Source organism: Gracilinanus agilis, chromosome 2 (assembly GCF_016433145.1).
Source record: "Gracilinanus agilis isolate LMUSP501 chromosome 2, AgileGrace, whole genome shotgun sequence".
Lineage (NCBI taxonomy): Eukaryota > Metazoa > Chordata > Mammalia > Didelphimorphia > Didelphidae > Gracilinanus > Gracilinanus agilis.
The window spans coordinates 607874561-607902537 of record NC_058131.1 but is presented as its reverse complement, the minus strand read 5'-3'; the positions used below and the strand labels follow the sequence as shown (position 1 = coordinate 607902537).

The window sequence follows — 27977 nt, the reverse complement described above, 5'->3', positions numbered from 1 at the left end:
TGTATTATCTATTGATGGGGAAAGGATAACAAGTTTCTAGTTTTGGGGATTGGGAACCGTATTGCTATAATTTAGCTACTAAGCTAATTGTTGATCAGGACTGGAGACTGTGAGGCTGGTAGAGACTTGAGGTCTTCACCCTCTCACTATCCCTGACCTGACCTGGCCACAGCCAAGTCAGAGAATAGGGAAGGCTATTGATGTAGATGTGGATTGATGCTCTGTGTGTTCTCTCAGCTCTACTACCAATAATATTGATGGTTTACTAGGTCTCTCTCAGTCAAGCACAGGATATAGGTTAAGATCAGGTCAACCCTTCTTTTTCTTCTACCACCCTTCACCCTTCACCTCCCTCTGCCCAGTTCTTACTCCAAGAGATGTTTGTTCAAGACTCAGCTCTGAATTCTGAGACCTCCCAACTGTAATTCCTAGGGGGTATTTAGAGGGTGGGGTCAACCTACATTTGCTGGTGGCTCATGGCACTTGGGAACATTCAGAACCTCTCAACTGCCATCCCTGTCAGTCAAGGTGGCATCCAACTTATCCCAGATAATGATTTTAACATTAGTCGTGGGCAGAGGGTAGAATTCTTAGCAAATTGCTTAGTAGACTGGGTGCTTAATATGACTGGTCTATGTTGCTTAGTTGATCCATTTTACTATAGAAGAAAAATTTATAGTGGGAAGAGCACTCTCTTTGTAGTCTCTCAAAGGTCACCTTTGCCTTAGGTGTTTAGGCATTTTTTCTCAATCTTCCTTACATATCTGTGGTATCTCTGCCTAAGCACTCTCAGCTTTTAAATATTCTCCCTCCTGGAGGCTTGAGATATCACACTCTTTTCTCTATCTGTTTTTCCTTTGTCTCCTTGTCATCTCACTTTACTAGTATAGAATTTCTTTAGATTTTATCTTTGGCTCTCATATCTTTATTTAATATACCATTTGTCCCCTAGCACAAGGAAAGCAAAGTTTCACTTTTTTATTTTCTCATGGGATTAATTTCTCAGTGTAGGGGACAATAAGGAACCAGCACTAAACATAGAAGGAAGTATAATTTCATCCCTTTCTATTATCAATCTATGATCTCATCGATGTGGGTATTTACTCTAATACTGCAGCTTGAAACCAATTCATGCCTGCCGTCCTGTGAGATTCTTGTCCCAATTCAGTAGTGCATTCATCATTTGCCATCTACCCGATATGCCTCCTTTGCTTTCAACATTGAAATGATAAAGGTAGAGCATTTGAGCTGTCTGCTGGCTAGTCCCCTACTTGGACCATGTGACTAGTTCATCTTTTTTTTCCCTCATAACATTTCTTTAAGGATGCATATTAGGTGGATCCCTGGATGGAGTATTGAACTTGGAGTTAGGAAAATCTGAGTTCAAATCATGCCTTAGAGGCTTATTCCTCTGTAACTACAGGCAAGTCACTTATCCTTTCCCAGCCTTGGTTTCCTCACTCATAAAATGGTGATGATAATTGCACCTACCTCCTAGGGTTGTTGTAAAGAAAAAAATGAGATTGCATTAAAAGCTCTTTGAAAACCCTAAAGTGCTATCCGTATACATGCTAGCTAGTATTATTCTCATTATTATTGCACTCTCTCTCTGTCTTTCATAATTCATTGTTATAAGGTCAGTCCATAAGCTTTTATTGTTAATAGATTTTTATCAACATCATTTTATAACTCTTTACAACAGATTTCTCCATATATTCTCTTTTTCATTCCCATAGAGCCATAAGTATTTTCTTAGGCAAAGATAAAAAAATTAACAAAACTGATCTATGTATCCAAAAATTCTGACATTATTTGCAGTGTTCCACATAGGCAGACTCCCAGATCTGGAAAGGAGCAAAAGAAGTTGTCATCTTAAATCTTTTTTTGGGAACCAACTTGGTCATTATAATTTTGCAACATTCATTTTCAATTATTTGGTGATTATTATTCTTTCCATTTACATTGTTATAACCATTGTGTACGTTGTTTTCCTTGCTCTGCTTACTTCATTTTATTTCAGCTCATATAAGTCTTTCCATGCATCTCTGTAATCATGTTTGTCAATTCTTTTATAAAAAAGATTTTTTTAATTTATTTTTCTTTTCAGGCCCAATTCTCTCCCTCCTTTCTCCACCCATAGAGAAGGCAAGAAATATAATAGCTATTAACATATGAAGTCATGCAAAAACATTTGTACATTATCCATATTGGTGGGGAGTGGTGGGGGAGAAAGCAAGAAAAAGAAATTAAGAAAAAAATATGCTTCCATCAGTACTCAGAGTTTATCACTTCTCTCTATAAAGGTAGATAGCATTTTTCATCATCAATCCTTTGGAATTGCCATGGATTATTGTATTGATCAGAGTAGCTAAGTTGTTTCACAGATGATTATCATTACAATATTGTTATTACTATTCATAATGTTCCCCTAGTTTTGCTTACTTCACCTTTCATCAATTCATAAGTCTTCCAGGTTTTTCTGAAACCATCCTGCTCATAATTTCTTATAGCACAATAGTATTCCATCACAAACACATACCACAACTTGTAAAGCCATTCCCAATCGATGAGCATTCTCAATTTCTAATTCCTTGTCACCACCAAAATTGCTGCTGGAAATATTTTTATATTTGTGGGTCCTTTTCCTTTTTCTTTGATCTCTGAAATACACACCTAGTAGCAGTATTACTGGGACAAAGGGTATGCAATTTTTTAGCCCTTTGGACATAGCTCCAAATTGTTCTCCAGAACATTTGGGCCACTTTACAGCTCCACCAACAGTACATTAGAGTATCTATTTTCCCACATATTCTTCAGCATTTGTCATTCAATAAGCATTTGTTAATTGCCTGCTATGCTGTAGGCACTGTTACTGTTTGCTCACACAAATCATGCTCTTCTCCATTGACCTCTGAGTTATGCTCATTTTTACTTCATCAGAGACTCTAATGTTCCACATAATGTACCACAGCCATATAACAGCACTGGCAGAATTTTGCCATTAAAAAGAAGGACTTTGGTTTCAGGGAGAAATTTGGAGTCATTAAAGGAGTTTTGCAATTTCCCAAAGGCAAATAAGGCTACTCAGTGTCTAATTCTTGGCCCAACTCCTTGTCCATGTTAGGGGGCCACAATAAAATAGTTCCTCTAGTTTCACCTTTCCCATTTTGGGCCCATTTTAAAAGGTTTTACTTTGTTGGGTTTGTTTCCATGGCAGATGATATAAGCACTTGGGAAAAGGAAGCACATGTAGTAAAGGATGCAGCATAAAGAGGAAGGCAAAATTTTAAAATCCTATCTATGTGGCTCTCTAGGGCTTACATGTTGTCTTCCTCACAAAAATCTTGTGAGATAGTTTTACAAGAATTAATATCTATATTTTACATTTTTTACAACAGGAGCAGCTGAGGGCCATAGAAGTTAAATGTTAAATCATACTGCTGTTAATGTATCAGAGCACAGACCTAAACTGAAGTTTGAGTCAAGGAAGAACAGTTAGACATAGGAGGAGAAGCAAGAGAATAGTCTCTGAAACAATGCATGGTCTCTGAAACCTAGTAGAGAAAAAGAACTTAAAAGTAGAGAGGGTTCAGCAAGACAAAATGGCACAACTTGGTTAGGAAAGTTGAAAAAAAAATGCCTGGTCACAAAGGCAAAGGTAATCTTTGAGAGAAAGGATTAAGGAGAACTCTAGTGCAATCCATCCTATTTCAAGAGGTCAAGGAGGCAATGAATGGTGAGGAAACAGAAGCATTGAATGTAGGCAATTCCCCAATAGTTTATTAGGGAAAAGGAAACGGACCAGACAGTAATCAATAATCAATCAGTAAACATTTATTAAGTGCCTGCTGTGTGCCAAGCACTATGCTAAGTATCAAGGAGCTTACATTCTAGTAGACAGCATGCAAATAAATATATGCAAAGCAAAGCTATGTATGGGATAAATATAGGAAATAATTAACAGAGGGTTGGCACTAGAAGAAAGAGGGGTTATAATTAGAATGCTTCCTGTAGAAGATGGAATAATTTTAGTTAGAATTTGAAGCCAGGGAGGTCAATACTCTGCATAAAGAAGGGAGATTATTTCAGGAAGAAAAGCCAACCCAACCAGAGAGAATACCCTGAACTGAGACATGCAATGTCTTGTTGGTAGAATGTCCAGGAACCCAATGTTGCTGTCCTAAAGAAGAGTCAAAAGGAAAGGCTTTTTAAGATTGAGAGCTGGGCATGTTCGTGATTAAACAGGGAGCCAGTGGAGAGGGAGAAATTGTAGGTGTATGAGAGAGAAGATGAATGCTGGAGAACAAGTCCTGGAGAATTTAGGAGGGAAGACTCAGGTAAAGGGGTGAGCCTTAGCAAAGGACAGGACCCCTTTTGAGAGGAGGGAAAGAGAAAACAATGAAGAATGAGACTGAGGTTTTCAGAGAGCTCACATGCAGTGAACTTAATTCTTCACAGTAAATTTTGGAGGACAAATCATCTGCTTTAAGTATGAGAAAGAGATTCAGGTATGGTGGGGCAAGAAGAAAGATTTCTATTGCTATCATTATTGCTTATTGGTCTAGTTCTGTGACTGATTTCACTGGTATAGTGAATTCCTGGTGAGGAAAATCCCCTCTATGATTGCAGATGGGCATCTCTTAGTCTATTGCCTGGATGTCTGGAAGGCTTTCCCGGTATGTGAGAATCGAACCCATGTCTCTCTGGCTACCTCTTTCTTCACTGCATCTAACTGCTTCAAAATTCCTTTAATAATAATCACCAACATTCACATAGCACTTTAAAGTTTGCAGAACACTTTACATCCAGTGTTCTCATTTGAGCTTCCCCAACGAGCCTATGAGGCAAGTATGACAGGTATTATTATCTCCATTTTAGAGATGTAGAGAGGCCAGGAGAGTTTAAACAATTCGACCTCAGTCACAACAGTGTCACAGGCAGAATTTGAGCCCCAAATACAACCCACTATCCTCTGCACCACTAGTCAATGTTGTATTTATATGGTTATAGTGACACTGAACATTATCTACATTTGTCACTAGCAGGTGTTGACCTTTACAGGTGAGTCATATAAGTCATATAAGAGTTCTAGGGTGGTTATTTTCATTTTTACATAAGAGGAAACTGAAGCATAAAGATATTGAGCATCTTCTATAGGATCGATCATAAAACCAGAAAGTTGTAGAGTCAGAAATCAAACCAGATTTTCTAATTCCAGTCTGGTGTGATCAGATACCAGAAAATGATGCTGTGTTTCTCTTCATTTTGAACAAATTCATGTGGTTTAGAGTACTTTGAGCTCTTCACAAAAAAAGACATTACATTAAAAAAGATTTGCATCATCAAATTTATTTCAGGATTTGCAAGCTGTGGAATATGCCCATGAATTCTGCTGAAGACTTATTGGACTCTATTCATTATTAACTTCCTCCACTGGGTTTCGTAATTTTCTCCCTTTCGATGTGGTCTTGAGAAAACATTTATGGTAAAGCAGAATTATATGTGGTTAAATTCCTAAACCTGATTCTTTTCTCCTTCTACTTTCCACCCTTTTCTCCATGAACTCTATTGGTTCATGTTATGTAAAAGAGAGGACTTTATGATTTGAGTTTTTTGGTGCTCCAGATTATATCCCAAATAAAAGTTCATTCCTTATTCTTAATCTGTTATTTTAGAAAGATATTACTTAATCTATTATTGGAATCTTAATAAAATCTTATTCTGCTCTTTGAATTCTATTAAAATTAATAAAACAATCAAAAGAGATTTTTAAAAACTCTAGATTTCTTAACATATGTATCTTACCTCTAAAACGAACTTTCCTGACTTTTCTTATTTTTCTCATCCAGGAATAATCTCTGACTCCTTGTCCCCTTCTTCCAAGCAATTCCTTAGTTACCAAGTCCCAAATTTTTTTCCCTTTCTATTTCTTGCTTTCCTTTCTACTTCCATTGCCATCTAGTCCATATAATCTCATATCTGAACTATTGCTTCCTAATTGATTTCCCCACACCTTGTCTCTCCCCATACAAATTGGTTCTGCGCACCAACAGATTTGTCTCCCAAAGTCTGAATGTAGATCAATGCATGTGATTTTTTACTTCCATTTATTTGGTTTTTTGTTTGAGGTTTTGGTTTTATGTGATTATTCTCTTACAAAAAATGATCAATATGGAAATATGTTTTGCATAATAGTACTCATATGACCCAAATCAAATTGCTTACCAACTCTGGGGGGAGGGAGGAAAGGAAGAGAGACAATTAGATGTTATAGCGCTGTAGGTATAGTTCCAAATTGCCTTCTAGAATGGTTGGGTCAGTTCACAACCCCACCAACAATGCATTAGTGTCCTAGTTGTACTACATTCCCTCCAACATTTATCAATTTCCTTTATTGTCTTATTGGCCAATCTGGTAGATATGAGGTAAGTTTCAGTCTTATTCTAATTTGCATTTCTCTAATCAAGAGTGACTTAGAACATTTTTATATGATTATTGATAACTTTGATTTCTTCACCTGAAAACTGCTTATATATATATATATATATATATATATATATATATATATATATATAAGCAGTTTGTCAATAGGGAAATGACTTGAATTCTTATAAATCTGACTTAGTTCTCTTTAAATTTAAGAAATTAGGCCTTTAATAAAGAATTTTGTCATAAAAGTTTTTTCAGTTTATTGTTTCCCATCTAATTTTGTTTACATTAGTTTTATTTCTATAAAAGATGTTTAATTTAATACAATCAAAATCATTTTACCTCTTATAATGCTCTCTAATTCTTGATTGGCCATAAATTCTTCCATTCTCCAAAAGTCTGCCAGTTAAACTATTCTATGTTCCCCCAATTTAGTTATTATATCACTCTTTATATCTAAATCATATATCCATTTTGATCTTATATTGATAGTTAGGGTGTGAGATATTGGTGTATACCTAATTTCTGCCATATTGTTTTCCAGTTTTCTTAGCAGCTTTGTTCAAGTTAGTTCTTATTCCAAAAGCTGTGATCTTTGGGTTTATCAAACACTCAGCTGTCAAGGTCATTTACCCCTGTATATTATATATCTACTCTGTTCCATTGGTCTACCATCCTATTACTGCTTTATAATGTAGTTTGAGTTCTGGTACTTGTAGGCTACCTTCCTTGACATTTTTGTTTTCATTAATTCCCTCAGTATTCTTGACTTTTGGTTCTTCCGGATGGATTTTGTTGTTATTTTTTTCTAGTTCTATAAAATAATTATTTGGTAGTTTGATTGGTATGGCACTGAATAAGTCAATTAATTTAGGTAAAAATGTAATTTCCATTATATTAGGTGGGCCTACCCATGAGCAATTAACATTTTTTCTAATTTTTATACCCAATTTTATTTGTGTGAAAAGTGTTATGTAATTGTGTTCATATAATTCCTGTGTGATACCAATTATTTTATATTGTCTAGTGTTATTTTAAATGGAATTTCATTTTTTATCACTTGCTGCTGAACTTTGTTGGTAATATACAGAAATGCTGATGATTTGTGTGGATTAATTTTATTTATCCTGTAACCTTACTAAAGTTATTATTTTAATGAGCTTTTAGTTGATTCTCTAGAATTCTTTAACTATACCATCATATCATTTTCAAAGATTAATAGTTCAGTTTCCTTTAATTCCTTCAATTTTTTCTTTTTTTTTATTGCTAAAACTAGAATTTCTAATATAAATAATTGTGGTGGTAATGGGCATCCTTGCTTCACTCCTGATCTTATTTGGAAAGCTTTTAATTTATACCCATTGCAGATTATACTTGCTGATGGTTTTAAGCAGATACTTATCTTTTTAAGGAATGACTCATTTATTCCTATGCTTCCTAGTATTTTTTATAGGAATGGGTATTGTATTTTGTCAAAGGTTTTTTCTGCATCTATTGAGATAATAATGATTTATTTTAGTTTGGATAGTGATGTGGTCAATTATACTGATAATTTTCCTAATATTAAACCAACTGCATTCTTGGTACAAATCCTACCTGGTCATAGTGAATAATCCTTGTGCTATATTGTTGTAGTCTCCTTGCTAATATTTAAACATTTGCATCTACATTCACTAATGAAATTTCTTTCTCTGTTTTTTATTTTCCTGACTTAGATTAACAGTACCATATTTGTGTCATAATAGAATTGCTATCTCTTTTCCCAAGTAGTTTAAATAAATAATATAGGGATTAATCATTCTTTAAGTGTTTGATAGAATTCACTTGTGAATCCATTTGGTCCTGGGGATTTTTTCTTAGGGAGATCATTGGTAGTTTGTTCAATTTTTTTTGAGTAGAATTATTTAAGTATTCTATTTCCTCTTTTCTTAATCTGGACGATTTCTATTTTTGTAATTTTTTTTCATTTCACTTAGATTGTCAGGATTATTGGCATGTAATTGGGCAAAATAGATCCTAATAAGTGTTTTAATTTCCTCTTCATTGGTGGTGAGCTCACCTTTTTCATTTTTGATACTGATTATTTTATTTTCTTCTTTCTTTTTTAAACCAAATTAACCAATGCTCTGTCTATATTTTTTAAACAAAATCAACTGCTACTCTTATTTATTAGCTCAATGGTTCTCTTATTTTCAATTTTTATTAATTTTTCCTTAAATTTTTAGGATTTTCAATTTAGTCTTTAATTGGGGATTTTTAATTTGTCCTTTTTATAGTTTTTTTAATTTCATGCCCAATTCATTGATTTGATTTTTCTCTATTTTATTGAGGTAATTGTTTGGAGATATAAAATTGCCCCAAAATACAACTTTGGCTGTATCCCATAAACTTTGATATGCTATCTCCTCATTGTCATTCTAATTAATGAAATTATTAATAGTTTCTATAATTTGTTCTTTGACCCACTCCCTTTTTTAGCATTACATTATTTAGTTTCCAATTAATTACTGACTTTTCTTTCAATGGACCTTTATAGATTATAATTTTTATTGGATTGAATTTAGTTATAATATTCCTAGAAGTTGTCATTTGGGAGTTCATTTCTGGAGGTGATAAGTGCATTCTTTCAATTTCTATTTTGCCTTCTTCAAGAATATAAGTGTAGTTTTCTTTGATAATTTCTTGTATTATAGTATCCAGGATTTTTTTTTTACCATGGCTTTCAGGTAGTCCAATAATTCTTGTCTCTCCTATTTCTTTTGTTTATGTTAATTGTTTTTTAATGAGATATTTCATGTTTTCTTTTGATTTTTCATTCTTTTGATTTTGTTTTATTGTTTCTTGATGTCTCATGAAGTCATTAGCATCTAGTTGCCCAATTCTAATTTTTAAGGAATGATTTCCTTCTGTAATCTTTTGAACCTCCTTTTTCATTTGACCAATTCTGCTATTATTTTCTTTTTGCATTGATTTCACTTCTCTTCCCCATTTTTCATCTACCTCTTTTAACTGATTTTTAAAATTCTTTTTAAGCTCTTCCAGAGCCTGAGACCAATTTGTATATTTTTGAAGCTTTGCATATATTTTCTTTGCTTTCATTGGCCCCTTCTGTGTCTGTGCCTTGTTCTTTTTTGTCTTCATAAAAAATTTCTATGGTTAGATTTTTTTAATGTTTTCTCATTTTCCAAGCCTTTCTCTTGATTTTCACTTTTATCTTAAAAGTGGGCTCTGTTCTCAGGGTAGAGAAGCCACTCTCTTAAACTTCAGTTTTTCCTTGATGCTTCCCTTAACTCTATTTCCGGGTTTCTGCAAGTTTCAGTTCTACCATGGTGGTATATTGGCCTGTGGGCTGGAAGCTCTGAAAGCTACCACCCCACTGCTGATGACTTGCAGAGTTCAGAGCATTTATGAGCTACCCTCTTCTGTGGCTCCAAGTCTAGTCTCATGTTTGGGCATGGGTTTTTGGTCTCACTCTGGGCTTGCTCAAGTCAGGCCCACTATGGACTGCCTTGCCCTGTGGCTTGTAACTTCACCTTGGGTTTACACAGTCCAGTAAGCTGTGGACTGTCTTGTGCTGGGGCTTTAGGCCTCCCTCTGGGCTTATATAGACTGCCCTGCAGACTGACTTACACTGGGATTCCAGAACTTACTACATTCTTGGGCTGGGGCTAGCATTTAGGGTTATATCTGTTGGCTTAGGCAGGATCTCAGAGTCTGGAAATTGGCTTGGACCAAGGTTCAGGACCTGGAACAGTAGATATGGGATGGGGGCTTGCTGCTGGCTTCTGCAAGTACTCCTTTATAGCCTCCTGTGGGCTGTGCTCCCCCTTCACCCCAGTGAACCAAACCCTCTCTGCTTACCTTTCAAGTTGTTCACCACCTGAAAGTTGTTTCACTCTGTCTCCTTGTTGGTTCTTTCACTCCACTATTCATTTTTGGGGCATTATTTTAAGGTTTGTTACAGAGGATTCTCATAGTGGTTTGAGCTTTCCCTGCTTCTGCTCTGCCATCTTGGCTCTGCTCCCTCTACCCCATAAATAACTCCCTCTCATTATTCTTTATAAAGGTCTTATGACATAGATAAGAGAGACTTCGAGAAAAAAAAGTATTCTGACATCATCTACAAAGATATGACCTTATTAATTTTTATTCAAAATACAACATTGGGTTGACAAAAATGGGTATCTTCTTGAAAACATGGAAATTCTTCAAAGGCCAACATTTGTCTGGTCATGTGGCCTCGAAGGAATTCAAAAGGAATACCAAGGAGACTAATTTATCCACTAATCTAAGTGTGATTATCCTGTTAATCCTGTTTTAGCAATATTCTGAATCTCACTACTGTATTTCTATTTCATCCATACCATATAAGATTGCTTCAATTCTTATGAAATCACAATTTTTTTCAAATATTCAAACAAGATATAACCAATACAAGTATTAGTCTTCACCGTTGTGAATGTGAAATTCAGAAAACTGTGAGGCTACGCAGTTGAAGGGGAGAAGAACTCTGTCATGAAATATCCAGTATTTTAGAGCAGTCAGTGAGTAGGCCAAGATTTTTATAGTGTGGAATATTTCATGGGCCTTTCAAGGTTGGAGGAAATTTGTTTTTAAACACTGAATATTTTAAAGGCACCCTATAGTGCAGACTTTTTAAAACACATGTTTTGCAGCCCCTCCAGACCTGAACTTTTTTTCCATAACATTTGCTGTCCAAAAACTACTTTAGGATTGTGGAAATGGAACACTGGATATTTCAGAACTGCTGTAAGACTGGAAAAATAGCCTACCTTTTAAGGTCAGATAAATAAATTTAAACTATTTTTGACATTTTGTGGTTGTTTCAACATGGAGCAAACATTTATATTTTCAGTTGCTTTCAGTAAACCAAACAAACTGTGAGCATTAGGAGAAAAAATTCAAATTCAATTTCTTTTATATTTTCTGGTAATTTGAATGCATAGAATTCTGCCTATATATTTCTATAGCATCCAGATAATATGTCTTGAAGTCACTTTCTTTCTATCCATAATGGCATTTATCTAGAAATTTTATCAGATATATAACTGACCCAGTTTTTCTTTCAGGAGTTCAATATATATAAGATAATATCAGTCTATTGGTGAGCATTTAAGTGCCTGCTATGTGTTGTGGACTATGCTAGATGCTGAGAATACAAGCCCAAAGAGTGAAACAATCCCCATATCTTCTAGTTTATGTCAGTGGCATATTCCTGAGTTTAGGACACCTAGGGTATGGCTATATATGCAAGTAGGTATAATGATATCATCAACTTCATCTTATAGTAGATTAAGTGCTTTGGCCAGTTTTGCTTTTTTTTTTTTGTGATCATCTTTCATTTCACTCGTTTATTTCATTAATGGCATCCTTTATGCCACTTCTCCTTCATCATTCCTTGTTGGGAGCATCTTGCAGCCTACTCATATCCATGATAGGCCTTTGCATTGTCCTTTGGGGCTTTTCCCCAAATCCTCTTTTCCACCAGGCTACAGATACCACTTCTAGGGGCTAGGAGCTAAGCAGTTCCTACCTATATTGTCTGGAATGTGGAAACTCTAGGAGACAGTTCAGTCCCATAGTACAATTGAATACATTTTTCAATCTATCTACTGTCTTACTCAGGGCTTAGTAATACCCTTTATGCTGAAAATAGGCTTTTTCAGCTATACTTGAAAGTCTAACCACAAGTAATAATATTTCTCTAGGAATATGTGTTCTGGGTTCTAAACAACTAACAATAAATTTTTGGAATGTGACCTACGTGAACTTTAGACTGCCTATATAATTGTCAGAGCCATAACTAGGACAGATGTCCTGGCCTTTTTCCTAGGACTCTGAATTTAGAAGGCTACAAATGCAGAGGGTTCTGATCATTTCCAAATCTTTAACAACAGCCCAATAAAGAGACATTTATTAAGGACCTCCTATATACCAGGCACTGTCCTAAATGCTAGTTCTTTGAAATAACAGAACTTAGAATCTGATTAGCAAGAATGTGTTTATATAATAGGCTAGTATATGGCAGGCTGGAATGAACTCTTCTCCCATTCTCCTCCCTCATCTCCTGATCTCTGGTTGCCCCAATAGTAATTTTGAGCCAAGCTTCTGGAGTCTATACCTCTGTCATGACTCAGTGTTTTGTACCCCCATATCTGTGGGTGTTCTTTGTTCCATTTATCCTGGAATGGAGAGGCATGAAGATATTTAGAAGTCATAGCCCAGTGTGCCTAGGCTCAAACAAAATAAAGTGAATACTCACTGATCAGAGTCCAGGGTCCAAGGAGTAGAAGTTGTATTTCTAGAGTGGAGTTAGACCATAGGTAGTATGAGAGCTGGAAAGGATCTTAGAGAACATCATATTCAGCTCCACCATCTTAAAGGTGATAAGCAGCAGACAGACGTACACAAGATACAGTGGTTTTCCCAAGCCCAATAGTTAGTAGCTGAGACAAGACCAAAATCCTTCTCTTGCAACAGTCACTTATTGGCCCTTTACTATAAGACAAAGAGCCCACTACAAGTTCTTTAAGATCTGATTGAAGAGACAAATACAAATGAAGCAATTAGTGAATATGATCATTATAATTACTGGGTACAGTACAGTTCCTCTTTGTGAAATACCATTGGGAAATAGTAATTTGATTCTCTTAACTAGCTAATTTGATGAAAAAAGAGACCACTGAAAAATGAAGCTTTAGTGAACAAATTTCTGAATCTTGGAGCTGTTCTGAAGATTGGACTGAAATGGGTATTGAGTCCTCCAGGACTTTTCCTATAATTTACTGTGATTATCCTTTGCTGAATCAGCAAGCCCAATGCTTCAGATACTTTCTGTTTAATCTCTTGGGAGGCCAAGTACTTAGTAGACAACTCAAGTGGGCACTTAAGGATAAGTAAGGCTTTTAGAAGTCTGCCCTAGAATTTCTAACAGAAAAAAAGTGAGTGTTTATAAGTAGCTTGTCCATAAAATGACAGGAAGTGCTTGTTCCAATTGCACTTTAAGGGGATAAAATGATCATAGACATCCTTGAGTCCAATCCCTCTCGTTATTTGCTTTCTGTTTTTGTTTTGGGAGGTTTTGCTTTTTTTTATAGTGATGTTTATATAAATATCAAAAGGTTGAAAGAAAACTCAGTTAATGTTCAACACTTTCAATGATTTTTTAAATCTAACATCCTAACATAACTTCATGACCTTGGGCAAGTGATAACCACTTTGAATATCAATTTCCCCAAATGCTTAATGGGGATAATACTTGTACTATTGTTTCAAGAATTTAGATCCATGTCTTTGGATTCTAGATCAAGTGCTCTTTCTACTGTACTGCCTTCTCCTCAATCATTGGGAATGAGCCTATAGATAAATTTTATCTGGTATTTAAAGAGTTGAAATAAATAGCATATCCCAGTAATATCAGAGTTCCTATTAAAATTTTGTGAGGAGTTTCATATAATTGAACTATTTGCTCACTAAATGTTGTTAATGAGATGTGCTAAGAATAGCCAATAATGCTATTAGTTATTACTCAGACATAATTCATATTATCATTATTTATTAGGATTTATTACATGTTTATAACGAATCATATGTATTATATTATTTAATGTTATATATTATATTATGTTATATGTAAAAAAGTAAAAATAAATATTTATGCTTTAAAAAAAGGAAATGCACAGAAGGTTCCCCCTACCACTATCTTATTTCAAAATCTTAATTCTTCAGCATCTCATTTCCTCAGGGCCTTCAGAAAGTGAGATCTTCCCAACAAGAATGACACATACCACTCTTATTACCTTACTCCTTCTGCCTTTGTCTCCAATATCTCAGGAAACCAGTGATACTTTAAGAGCAGAGAAAAGGAGGCAAATCCTGAACTATTTTTGAGATGTTATACTCCATAGAAAGCATGAGGCCAAAGAGATTATCCAGCTTAAATGCCAATGGGGAAAAAGAATGAATAAGGTGATGTCAGATGCTTCAGAAATTTGCTTCTAAATAGTAGTATGATGGGAAAGGTTGAAACTACCAAGTGCCTTTAGTTTTCTGCTTTTAAATCCAGGGGCAGCTTTCAAGTTTTGTGAGGGTAAAGGCACTGTTAAGTTTTTTGTTTCTCAATATCTTTTACATATTAGACATGTGATAAAAAAAAACGATCAAATTAAGGAATAGGGGCCACTAGGTAGCACTAAGGATAGAGTGCCAGGCCGGGGGTCAGAAGGACCTGGATTTAAATGCAGTCTCAGATACCTCCTAGCCATTTGACCCTAGACTTTACCACCCTTCTGCTTTGGAACTGTTATGACCAGTAGGGGGTTAAGGTAGTATATAGGATAACTCAGGAGAAGCCCAGTAGCACAGCTTGATATGAGAATAAGACGATTCCCACACAAGCTGGGCTAAGCTTCCTTTAAGAGTGAGAATTCTCTAGCTAACCATAAAACCTTAGGAACCAGTTTCTGGCTGTCAGTTGGATAGAAGGTAACCAGGAAGTTGAATGTTGATTTCCTGAAACCTTTGGTTATATTTATAAGGTTAGCACTAGCTTGAAGTGGCTATGACTAATTTAAGATGTTATCAGGATCTGGCTATACAATTACAGATATTGTCATCAAAGTAAGTTGTTGACGTTTTAAGATCACTATAGGCTTAGAGATTAAACTGGGTTTATTTGGTAAATTGAACGATGGGTAATTTGGGAGTAGAAGAGTGGGTGATAGAAACCCTGAATAATCTTTCCTAAATATTATAAGTCTAAATAAATACTTAAAATGAAAATGTTCCCTAAGGTGCAGTGAACAAAGGAACCTTGGGGGTCTCTCTCTGACTCTGAAGCTGTTTGATTCTGAACCCAGGGCTATGAAGTCTCTGGGTCAGATACTATTGTAATTCTTATTGTTTGCTGAATAATCTTGATTGGTAATAATGCTTATTGGCTATGCCAATAAAAGGTGTTTGATATGGCTAGCAATGAAGGTTGACCCTGCCTGCCTGCCTATATCAAAAATTCCCGCCTCCTGGGGCCCAATCTGTCACCTCCTGCCTCCCTAACCCAAGGAGAAAAATGAGACACTGAGGGGTCTGTGGATTTCAATTTATACCCTGTCCCTGTCACCTTGGCACATGCCCAGGGCTGCTTTGCCAGGTTCTGAGTTCCTAAGTGGTAAACTGCTTTTTTGTACCTACAGAAAATGGCTGCCCATTTCTGAACATTACAGAACCCGAACTTAGTGTTAATTCTAAAATAGAAGTAAGGGCATTAAAATTTTTAAGAAATAAGAATAGAAAACTACAGCTATACGGCTCTACCAAGCTATTGTCAGTTTGCTGTCATTCTGTTATAAAAACAAAACTACTAAAACTTCACTGTTCATAACAAATTTTAATACACCACTGATATTTTTTTCTACTGTATGTCTCAGTCAGGTATCATTTTATCCACTAAAAAACTCTGCTTTTCTGAGACTCTCCATCTCCCAGTTCTGGATATTTTCATTGGCTGACTTTGATGTCTGGTATTCTCTCCTTCCTCTCCCCTGCCTCCTGGTTGCCTTAGTTTCCTTCAAGTCCCAGCTAAAATCTCACCTTCTACAAAAAGCCTTTCTCAATCCCCCTTAACTCTAGCCCTTTCTTCTGTTGATTTCAGTTTATCCTGCATATAGCTTGTTTGTCCATTGTTATTTACGTGTTGTCTCCACCAATAGACTGTGAGCTCCTTGGGAACAAGGACTGTCTTTTCCTTTTCTTTGTATCCCTACCCCTTAGAGTCTGACATAGTGTAGGTGCTTAATAAATAAATCAAGATGCCTTGACTTGGTTGCAAGAGAATTAGAGTAAAATAAGCTTTCAGTGTAACAAGGATCACTGTAATTTCATGTACAAAGAGATATAAATAAATATCCCTATGGCCATCATGAAAACCTCAGATATCTCAGAGAATGCAAATCATACTAGTTTATAGGAGTACAAGAAATGAACAAACTAATTGAGATATAGCACAATAATAGTGCAAATTCTGTTCCCTTTTATGAAAATTGTGTTAATTGCCCTTGCCCATTCCTAGATATTTCTGCTATTCTCCAAAATCTTTCAGAAGTCATAGATGGTAATTCAGCAATCATATCTGCCAATTCTTCAGTGTCATAGAGATAGTTTGTCTAGGTCATGGAGTTTGGACCCATCAAGAGAAACTAGAAGATTTCTTGCAGCCTCAACAGTTACTTGGGATTTCAGTTACTCTTTGACTATTTTTGCTTTTGTCCTTTCCAACCTAAAAGTAATAGAACCATAGAGTTTGACCTGGAAAGGGTTTTAGAGATCATCTAGCCAACTGGTTCCCCTTCATTTTACAGATGAAGAAATAGATGTCCAGAGATGTTAAGTGATTTGCCCACGGTGGCACAGGTTATGGTGAGTGGAAGATCCAGGATTTGGACACAGGTCTTCAGTCTCTAGATCCAGTAGTCTGTCCCCTGCCCTTCTTTCTTTTAATAGAAAAAAACAAAACAAAAAAAAAAAAACAAAAGAGGAGTTGAAAAGGATCTAGTTAAAGAGACTAAGTGTTCTTTATGATAGTGAGCTTCTTGACAACAGAGACTGTCTTTTGCCTTTCTTTGTATATCCAGTTCTTATAAGGTGCCTGTCTCATAATAAACACTTCAATGATGCTTTGACTTTTTTTGGTTCTTTTTTAAAGTTACAATTTATTTTTATTTTTAAAAAATATAACAATATAATATGTAAGAAAATAATGTAATCTACAATTTATTGTACATATGCAATTAATTATAATAAAAATACTTACCTAAGAGAAACAAATTCTCACATCAGCCATGCCTAAAAATCTATACCTCATTCTTCCCCCTGCCTTCCTCCCACTCATTTCTTCTCTACAATTACTATCTGAATGACTCTCTGATCCTTAGTTTCCATATCTTCAATTTAGAAATAATAATATACTACTAACTCACAGATTTTTGGAAGATATTTTGTAAACTTTAAAACTCTTTACAAATAATCTCTATGAAATGTAAGATTTCAAATTAAAATCTATGTTGTAATTCTGGAAGAGCTTCACAAATTTAAATGCACAATTAGGGAAAATCATAATCTAGGGAATGTTATAGAGAGTTTGACTCCATTGTTTGGGATATTGAATTAATGACCTTTAAATTATCCTCCACCTCTTATAATGGCAAGAGAATTGGAAATGGATAAAAGATCTGGTTTCAGATTCCACCTCTGACAAATTATTAGCTTATTGACCTTAGACGAGTTACTTATTACCCTGAGATACAATTTCTTCATTTGTTAACTTCTCAGGATTGTTGTGAGAAAAATGCTTTGTAAAACTACAGTGCTAAATAAGTGAGATAAATAAATTCTTAAATCTACAATTTATATGAATAAATTCTTGGACAATTAAATGAGGATTAAGAAATAACAGATTGACACTCTGAGTGCCGCAATGGTGCCCACTAAATATTAAAAAGCCTTTTCTAGGCTTTCTAAGCCAGTAGTATATTGGAAGGGCACAGTCAGAACTTTCCACGGATAAAAAAATCTTGGATGAGGTTCAGTTTGTACCTCTGTCAGAAGTGGCCATCACTGATTCATTAAAATATAGAATCAGATGTAGTTACTAGAACTTGGTTAAAAAAATATAGATTCCACTTTTATCCAAAGATAAATGCTTAAATTAGTGTGTTAATTTTTGCATGTTTTCTAAAGCATTTGAGTGGGTTATAAAAGACCCAACAAGAATTTGCTTGTCTAACAAATTCTTTTTTCACAAATAGTCTATCTGACTACATATCTGAATAAATGCAGGACCTTTTGCTAAAATGCTATCATTTTTGCTATGGGAAGAATATGACAATGTAAACCACAGACATAAATTTGTCATTGGGATATATCATTGTTCCTTTCCACTAGATTTATATTCTTAATTGCATGTTTTAGATATTCAGGGAAGTAGTAATTTCTCAGTAGATACTGCTGGTCAATGGGAGAATATAGCTTAGAAAAAAGATTACATAAGACAGGGCAGTTGACTTTTATTTGAAAATGTATCCTTGGATAATAGGGAAAGGAGATAAAACCAAACACACACAAACACACACACATATAAATATGCATATATAAATATGCTGGAAAAGATCTCAAGGTATCATTTAGTCCAGCCCTTTACATTTAGAGTATAAAATGTAGACAAAGCTAATATCATTAGTTCTAAATTTTTTTCCTAGGCAGTTGAGGCCCAGAGAGGTAAAATGATGTGAGTGGATAATTAGCCTATGGTAGAGTGAATACTAGAATCCTTCTTCAGCTCTTAGTATAGTTCTGTTTCTAAATTGCCCCAGGTTCCTCCCCCTTTAATTGTTAACTGGATTTGAGTTCTGAAGTACAAGCTATTATCTAGGGGTTTCCAGAAAAATGTTTTGAATTGTTTCTAAAGTCAGCTTAAGCATTCAGAAGTTGATACTCATTTAGTACAATAAAAACTACCTATGTATGTGTAGAAATATATATGTTTTATTGACTAAGCCATGAAAATCATTATTTTTTTCATTCTTCTAAACCAGGAGTTGACAAACTACAGTCCACACACTGATAGCTCATAGTAAAACAGGTGGCAATAGTTTCACTGACCCCTACTCTAAACTATTAATTTAACATATTAGTTCTAAACAGACTCCTAAAGCAAAAAGAAATCTCCTCTGCCAATATTTAATCCTTAAATATCTTTGGACTTTTAGCCATAATATTCTAAGAAATATTGAAAGTTGCCTCAGTCATCATCTTGGGTAAGAATGAACCAAGAAGGTATCAGAAAAAGCAAGATGGCCTATGTTCATTTCATTTCAATGTTTGCCAATCATGAAGCACCCAAGAAGATCACACAGAAATTTCCAAGCCTATAGTATTTCCTATAATGATCTGCACATCAAAATATTGGTCCCAATAAAGAGCAATTAGTAAAAACTGATAGTCATCCAGTATAGAATCTTCTTGTATATTTTTAAACCCTTATCTTCCATCTTAGAATCAATATTGTGTATTGGTTCCAAGGCAGAAGAGTGGTAAGGGCTAGGCAGTGGAGGTTAAGTGACTTGCCCAGGGTGACACAGCCAGGAAATGTCTGAGGTCAGATTTGAACCCAGGACCTCCTGTTTCTTGACCTGGCACTCAATCCATTGAGCTGCCTTGCTCCCTCTTCTCGTATATTCACATGACACAAATGTCAAGCCCTGCAAAAAAAAAAAGGCAAATGGGTGGCATATGAACCAGAGGCACTGATGGCTTTGGTCAGATCATGTGTCAAAGATGAGAAACAATAAACGGACTGACTTGCGAATTGGATTGCATGGGAACACAGCCACCTGAAAAAGAAATGAAAAGTTGGTAGGATAAGCCAAAAGTCTGGTTGTTTGGATATAAGGAGAAATGGAAAACATGAGCTCATAAGTTCTGGAATCAGCCAATCAATAAGGATTTCTTAAGTACCTACCACTTAATGCCTGTGTCTCCTTGAACAAGTCTCTTTACCTGGGTCTTATTTTCCTTGTCTATAAAATGAAATAGGATAAATTATCTCTGTCTGGTTTTATTATTTTATTCATTATCCATTGTGCTAAGGTCTGGATGGATTTTTGTTCTCATTGTATAAAGTAATAAAGTTTGAATGATTTGGCACATTATGATTGATATTAAAAGATATATTTTTGGCTTGTTTATTTTTGTTTTTAAGGTATTCCTCAGCCCGATATTACTTGGTTTAAAAGGGGAGGATCCCTGAGTGATAATGCTTTCTTACTTTTCAATGGGTCCCTATTGTTGAAGAAAGTTTCACTTGAAAATGAGGGAACATATGTGTGCACGGCTACCAATGCCCTCGGAAAAGCAATGGCAGCATCTGTTCTTCACTTGTTTGGTAAGTATATAATTTTCATTGTTTTCATACTTGTGAGATACTTATAATTTTTTTTACTTTTAGGGGGAGTTGTATTCCAGTTTTGTCCAGAAGTTAGGGAGTGAGAATTGAAAGGCATTTTATTATTGTCGTTCTTGCCAAATAATCTATCTAGCTCTTTTGCAATGTCTGAGTAACATTTCCTATGTACTTTTTATTAACTCTCTTACAAATTATTGTTTTTAGCATGTCACTCCCCTACTTCTTGCTTACTGAATCAAGTCTAAAACTTCTTTGCCTGGGTTTCTCAGCCCTTACAAGCGTGGATCTATCCTATCTATCCTGTTTCATTTGCCACTACTTTCCATAATAGATATTCCATTCTGTTTAGTCTTTTTATTCTAGTATACACATCTCACATCATAGCGTTTCTTAATCTAGACTATATTTCCTATTCTCTGCCAATCAAGTCCTAGATTGATTCTTATCTCTTCTATGAAGACTTTCTTGACCACTCTGATCCATAATCTCTCAAGGCACTTACATTTTAACATTATCTAATTATTGCTCCCTCAAATAATATGTGTAAAATATTTTTCAAACCTTAAAGCACTGTAAAGATATTAGTTAAAATAATAATAGTTGGTTTTATTATTATTGTGCATTAGTATCATCATCCCAATTAGATTATCACCTCCATGAGGTCAGAGACCTTCTATTCTCAGTCAATAGTCAAGAAGCATTTATTAATCAATCAATAAACATTTATTAAGCTCCTATTATGTGTTAGGTTCTGTACTAAGTGGTAAGGATACAGAGATGGGACATAAGTTCCTACTTTTAAGGGAAAGAGAGACACAGAGTGTCCACAGAGAGTGGATTAAAGGTAACCATTAAAAGAGAAGATATTAGCATCTGTGATGCCTAAGAAAGGAGTCCTCCAGAAGGGAGGTTTTGAGCTAAGTCTTCAAGGAATCCAGGAGGCAGAAGGGGAAAAGGTAGAGCATTCCAGGAATGGATAACAGCCAGCATTTGAAATTCTTCTTGTATCTCCAGAACATTTAGCATAAAGTAGGGGCTAATAAATACTTCATGATTAAGACTTCAGACCTCTTAATGTTCATGTCAGAGCTATTATCTATATTTTACACATAAAGAAACAGAAACAGGAGAAAACACCAGGATGTCACTTTTTGAATGAGTGACTAAGGTGGCATTAACTCTCAAGTCTAATGAGTTGAATAGGTTGTAGTGTGAATTACTAGATTAAATTGCTTTCATTCATGACAGCTAGCTAATTTTAGAAAGAAACAGAGAGGTAAATTGTGACAAGAAGAAGAGAGAAGAAATGTTGCAATCATAGAGCTGGCTTGGGAAAGGGGATGGAACAAACCTGAGAAGAGCTCCATAGTACAGAAATCACTAGCTAACTAGGTGATTGGGGTAGGTGAATAAAGGAGGGTATATCATCAATGCACTATATTGTCAAAAGGGAATATGAGAAGCGGCAATCAAAGACCCTTAGCCAATCCCTGCAATTTGGCCAAGGGCCTTTCCTATCCATGATTTTGTTCTTTTATCTCTGCATTCTACTACTTTCTCTTATAGACCATCTTCATAAAAGGGTCTCTTTTCTCTTAAAACATTTTTGCTTTCTCTACATCTGTGTAACTCTTATAATTTCAGGAGAGCAAATGGATAGACCAAGATTCTTTATAAATGCTTATGCTTCTTCACCCCACTTGATAGAAATGGTATATGGACTAAGATATCAAATATTTTCCATTCCCCTATTCTATACATCACCAATAATAATAATAGCTGCTGTTGACATTTAAATAGTAGTTCAAAGTATAAGGAGTGCTTTACAAATATTAATACTTTTAATCCTTAAAACAAACCTTTAAGGTAAGTACCAACAGTATTATTCTCTACATTTTAGAGATGAGGAAACTGGTAGTCTTAAGAGGTTAAATGACTTGCCTCTGGTCTCACAGTTGATGAGTATCTAAGACAAGATTTGAACTCAAAGAATCCTCATTCCAAGTCTGGCACTCTGTGCACCATGCAGTACTGCCTCTTAGATAAGTCACAGTATGGAACAGTGTGGTATTATCCATTGCAGGGGCTTTCACATTCAGCCATGGATAGAGTTATGAGATGCACATTCATCTATAGCAGCTCTCTGCTAGAACCACTCTCTACCCCACTCACTTTGATAAATATTTAAGCCACTCGAGTTAGAGGTTATTTCACTTTTGTTTCTGAATTCTTAGCACATGGAGTGGTGCTTTATATATAATAGGCACACAATAAAACGCTTGCTGAATTTACTTGAAATGAAATGCCCAATATGTGTAAGGCACTATCCTTAGGATACGAAGGGGAAATGAAGGAAAAATCTCTGCCCTCATAGTACTTGAACACTCTTGGGAAGAATATTCAGAACATTTACAGTAGTCAGGTGCCAGAGTGAGCATCTACATGATTATGTATGCTGTGTCATGGCTATTATGTGTGGTACCATTGACTAATGGGTGAGTTTTGGGTAAGTGTTCAGAATGAGGAAGGACTGTTCTCTAGCAAGTAAATAGGAATAAAAATTCCAAATTAGAATAATACTTGAGCATGATTTCTAGTAAAAATTATATTTCAATCTTCAGGACCAAGATACCCAGATATGAAAGTAACTTTGCCCAAAGGGAACAAGAAACATGTTCTAATATCATCCAACATCAGTACAAGTATCTCAAGCTTGACAACTGGACAAATGCTCCATATAGGTAAGTTATTTTTATTCTTGGTATTTTTTATTTAAAATAACATTTCAGCAGGTCATTTCAGCCAAGATTATTTTTGGCTAAAAGACTCTCATAAGTATTTAGCATGTAGTAATGATTAAATAATAGTAGAATGTGTGGAAGAATGGATAGAGAGCTGACCTTGGAGCCAATAAAACCTAAATGTGAGTTTCTACTCTTAACACATTCTGGCTGTGTGATCCTAGGCCAATCATTTGAACTTCTCAGAGTTGTAGGCAAGTCTAGAACTGTAAATTGTAGAAGAAGTGCTGACCTGAATTGATTTTCCTCACACAGATCATTGGTCCAATCCCAATCTCTAGCCCTAAGTAATAATTGATGTGTGTATAGTGCTTCATACTTACAAAGAGATTTTTTGTTCATTTTTTCATTTGATTGTCACAGCAACCTGTGAGGAGATAGGGAGAATATAAATATAAGGAAACGGAAGCTCAGAGAAATTAAATTAAACATCCAGTAAGTAGCAATGCTAAGACCTGCGTCTTCTGATCCCAAAGCCAACATCAATGGAGTAAAATTGGGTCTAAACCTTCCTTGCCTTTCCATCTATCAGAATTAAACTTTTTAGCCTGATTTCTAGGATGAAACTTTGGGCCCAAACAGCACTATCTTTATAGCAAATTGTAGCACACAAACAGTTTCCCCAATAAATGAGACTAGTAAAAGACAAGATTCACAACAAGGTGTTTACCCAGTATTTAAATGAGCTTCCTGTGTTCTAATGTAGCATTTTCTAATAAATTTTAAGGTGCAATGGTGATGGATATGATCTCTTGTTATATGTATTATCTGCATATTTCTATTCTTCCTGGTGGAAAAGATAAATAATGATATGTTAATCACAGGAAGGTATAACAGGACAGAGACAAGTAACAGCATTCATTTCCAACTAAGGGTAGAGAATGGTGCTTCTTGTAATTCTGTCAGTAATATTTGAAAGGCAGACCAGAAACTGGGTAGAGCTAGAGACTGTGCATGACTTAGAAGAAGAGAGCCATATGAAGCCTTTCTCTTAGACAAAAATAATGGTATAGACTCAAGAAGACTAAATCTCCCTAGCTTGATTGAAGATGAGACAATTAGCAATGAAATAATCTGATTTCTTGTGCATTGTTTTACATGCTGTGAACTTTAGTCTCCCATCTCTCAAAGAAACAATTACACAACAATGGCTAACTGAGACATTTGGGTTGGCAGCAAAGATCTGGGTGGTTGAATGAAGATATAACAGTGTGAAAGGGTGCCAAATATATGGGTATTCAATTCACTAGGACTTTGGCAAAAAAGGTACTTCAAGTGAGGCCAAGTTAGATGACATAAAACCTTTGGAAACCATGGATTCAGTGGGATTTTGTGGGTTCTTGCATATCCATTGAAAGCAAAGGGAAGAAAACATCATCTCTGGTGACCGTTTTATAAATAATAGAAACAACTGTTAAGCATCACTCTGTTATTTAATAGAATTATTTTTGTGTGTAGAAGAATATATTGCTTTTATCCATGCACACTAAAAGAGAGGAAGAGAAAGTCTAAAATAACAACTATAATCAAATATCTTGCAGTATTGTTGGTTTTGAGATTGTCCTGGATGGTCACACCAAAGAAACACCATTTGTTGGTTCTTCAAAGAATGAGAATGAGAATATTCCCAATGAGAATATTTGGGGCCTGAAGGAAAGTCCTTTAGCTAGGGTTTAGTCATGGAAGCAATTTTTGTCTCTCAGTAGTTTAGGAGACAATACAAACGTTTTTTGTTCAATGACTCAAAGCCATTTTTTGCTTAGGGAAATATCAGCATGGAACATTTACTGTAGAAATGCATGTCCTGTTCTTTCTCTTCTTTTATTCACTATTTTTTCACCACACACTGTGTCAATTTCTTACTATTATTCAGTTAATGATGACCCAAGTGCGAGATTTTATCAGTATCTTTATTCTCTCCTCTGAACATAGTCAGAAAACCTCGTTTCAAGTCTCTTTTGTACCACTTACTAGCTGGATGGCATAGGATGAGTTAGTTTACTTTTCTGAATATTATTTCATTATGTGAAAAATAAGGATGACCAATATATAATAAATGTTTGTTGTTTTGAATTTCATACTTTAAGGTATACAAAAAAATCCATTTACTCACTTTATCCTCACTATGATGTCAAATGAGTAAGGCAAATGTTTCAATTGTTCAGGTGTGGAAGGAGGAACTCAAAGAAATTTTGACTTGCCCAGTCACAAAGCTAAGACTTAGTTTATTCATTCACTAAGCTTTCACCCATTATGTGCTGAGCACTAAAAAATAATAAAGCTGGAAATAAAGAAAGCAATAAATAAATAAATAATGAAGATAATAAAGGAGCAATCGCTGTCCACAAGGAGCTTGTAGTCTAATGAGAGGAGGGAAATTAAGAGATAAGCCTCTACAATTGATTGGTTAATACATCATAATTTCATTGGTTGGTATAGGGCTATAACAACTGGAGGCATCATGAAAGCCCTATCTAGGAGCTACCACTTACATGAAAGAATATCTGTGTGAACTCCAAGCTTTTTCCACTTCAGTAACTTGCCTTTTTCACCAAATTGTGAGGATCAAATGAGATTGTGTGCATAAAATGTATTGTAACCATAAATGTAATATATATGTCAGTTGCTATTATTACTACTCCTGTCACTGCTTATTAGCCAATGGGAAAAGAAAAGAGGGGGAAACCCATTTCAATCCTTTTGGATTGTTAGTATATCTAATGGGAAGTTTGATAGGTGGAGCTTGTTGACTCTACTGAAGGTTCTAGATTTAAAAAAAAAACAACAAACCTTACCATCTGTCTTACCAATACTACATATTGGTTCCAAGGCAGCAGAGTGGCAAGGGCTAGGCAATAGGGGTTAAGTGACTTGCCCAGGGTCAACCAGCTAGCAAGAGTCTGAGGCCGGATTTAAACCTAGGACCATCTGTCGACCTGGCTCTCAACCTACTGAGTCACCTAGTTGCCCCCAAGATTCTATATTATTTGTGGATTTCATTTATCTGTTTTACCCATGTGAAGATGGCCACCAATTATTCTCTAGAAAACCTCATAATCTCAGACACATATATTTCTATTCTAAATATATTTTTGGTACCTAGGAACTTTTAAATGATAAGAATACCTTATTTTATTCTGTGACTGTTTTAAATCAAAGGATTAAAATACCCTATGTTATTTTCAAACCCTGGGAATGTTGGTCTCACCTTGATTGGCAAGGGAGACAGTTGGAGACATTGGAATGTTCCCAGATGCCATGAGACAGGGGCAAAAGTTGGTTGGCCTGAGAGTATAAATACCCCAACAGCCATCTGAGATGGGCCTTGGACCATTGCTCTTTGGGGTCTTGGTCCTTGACCATTGATCTTTGGGTCTCTGGCCATTTGGTCATTGGTTCTCTCTGAATCTCCCTAGATCTTTAGGCATCTGAATCATCATAGCTATTTAGATCTCTGGGCCCGGGTGGTGATCAAAAGGAGGGAGGTATAAGAAGAAGAAGGGTGGTTCCTTAACGGTGATTACTTCCTGAAGGCTGTGCAGGCTAACACATCACAAACTGACAATAGGAAGCTAAGAGAGAAATCATCAATACAACTACATCCAGCAGAGCAGTCTCTCTGCTTTGGCAGTGGTCAAGCTGAATCAGAGGGGTTGTGAAGAACAAGAGCTCCAGCTTTATAAATCAATAAGCCTCCAGTCCTGAGGGATTATAGCCTATAGATAATGGTTTGACAGGGTCTCCAATCTCCAATCCATATCCTGATAATCCTTTCCCTAATTAAGATCAAAGATAAATATTTAATAAGTAACTTCCTGAGTGGTCATTATATCATGACCCTTGGGGAGGGAGCAAACACAGTCAGATGAACAATGTGATCCAAGGCTAATCAGAGCCCAATGCTAATAATTGATCTAACCCCAGGTGGGACCTGAAGGGTTACCCATCCACTAACCAGTTAGGGTCCTACCTGGGCACTATTATTTAGAAAAGGGAATTATACCAGTAAGCAAAGGTGACTGAGTTGGTATTCCCCAGTCACCAGCAATCTAGGGAAATACAAAGACACAGCTTCCCTCACCAGTATCCATATATATATATCCCCTAGGAGTATAGTACCCTCTTATTTCTTTATAACACCTATTGCCATGGTGCTCTCTAATGATGCCTGTTGGTCATATACTAGTAAAGTGCTCCAGAACACAGCAGTTTTCAACAGTCTGCTTTCATGAGCCTGAATTTTGAAGCTGTCCTTGGTAGCTAAAATATTCCCTTAGGAGCCATTTACCAAAAGAAGAAGAAAACACACTACTATGTTCCAACTTGTCCACACTTATACGTACTACCCCAATGAGGTAGATATTTCCCACCCCAGCACTTCTGAAAGGGGCCCTTCTTTTTCATCCCCACCATCTTTTCCAAACAAAAGAGAAGATTGAGTTGGGAAACCTGGACAATTATTGAGATCCCTGGAAAAATCTGTCTCCATAATAAAGATGGACTTAGAGTGAAAATGAATGAGAGGAAGATGATATAAGAATGGAACTTTAATCCAAGCTGGCATAGAACTCTAGGGCCCACTCTTTCTATCCTTCTCTCATTGGTATTTAAGCTCCACAGCCACGGTACTCCAGACATTTTGACCAGGACAGAAAAGCAAAAGGCTTGCAGTAGTCCACTGAATAAAAACTTATCACATAGGAGCTCTGCAAGCTCCCCTTCTCTCCCTCTCTTATTCTTTTTAAGTTTCTAATACCTCGGCGTCTTGG

General features: G+C 35.7%; 1 protein-coding gene across 1 annotated transcript in view; it reads left to right on the top strand.

Moving 5' to 3' along the window:
* Positions 1–27977, top strand: part of ADAMTSL3 (ADAMTS like 3) — a 616185-nt gene that overhangs the window by 559312 nt on the left and 28896 nt on the right. Inside the window, exons 22-23 of the mRNA XM_044660156.1 lie at positions 20204–20386; positions 23029–23148. Of these exons, the coding sequence (XP_044516091.1) occupies positions 20204–20386; positions 23029–23148 (303 nt within the window). The remainder of the gene's footprint in view (positions 1–20203; positions 20387–23028; positions 23149–27977) is intronic.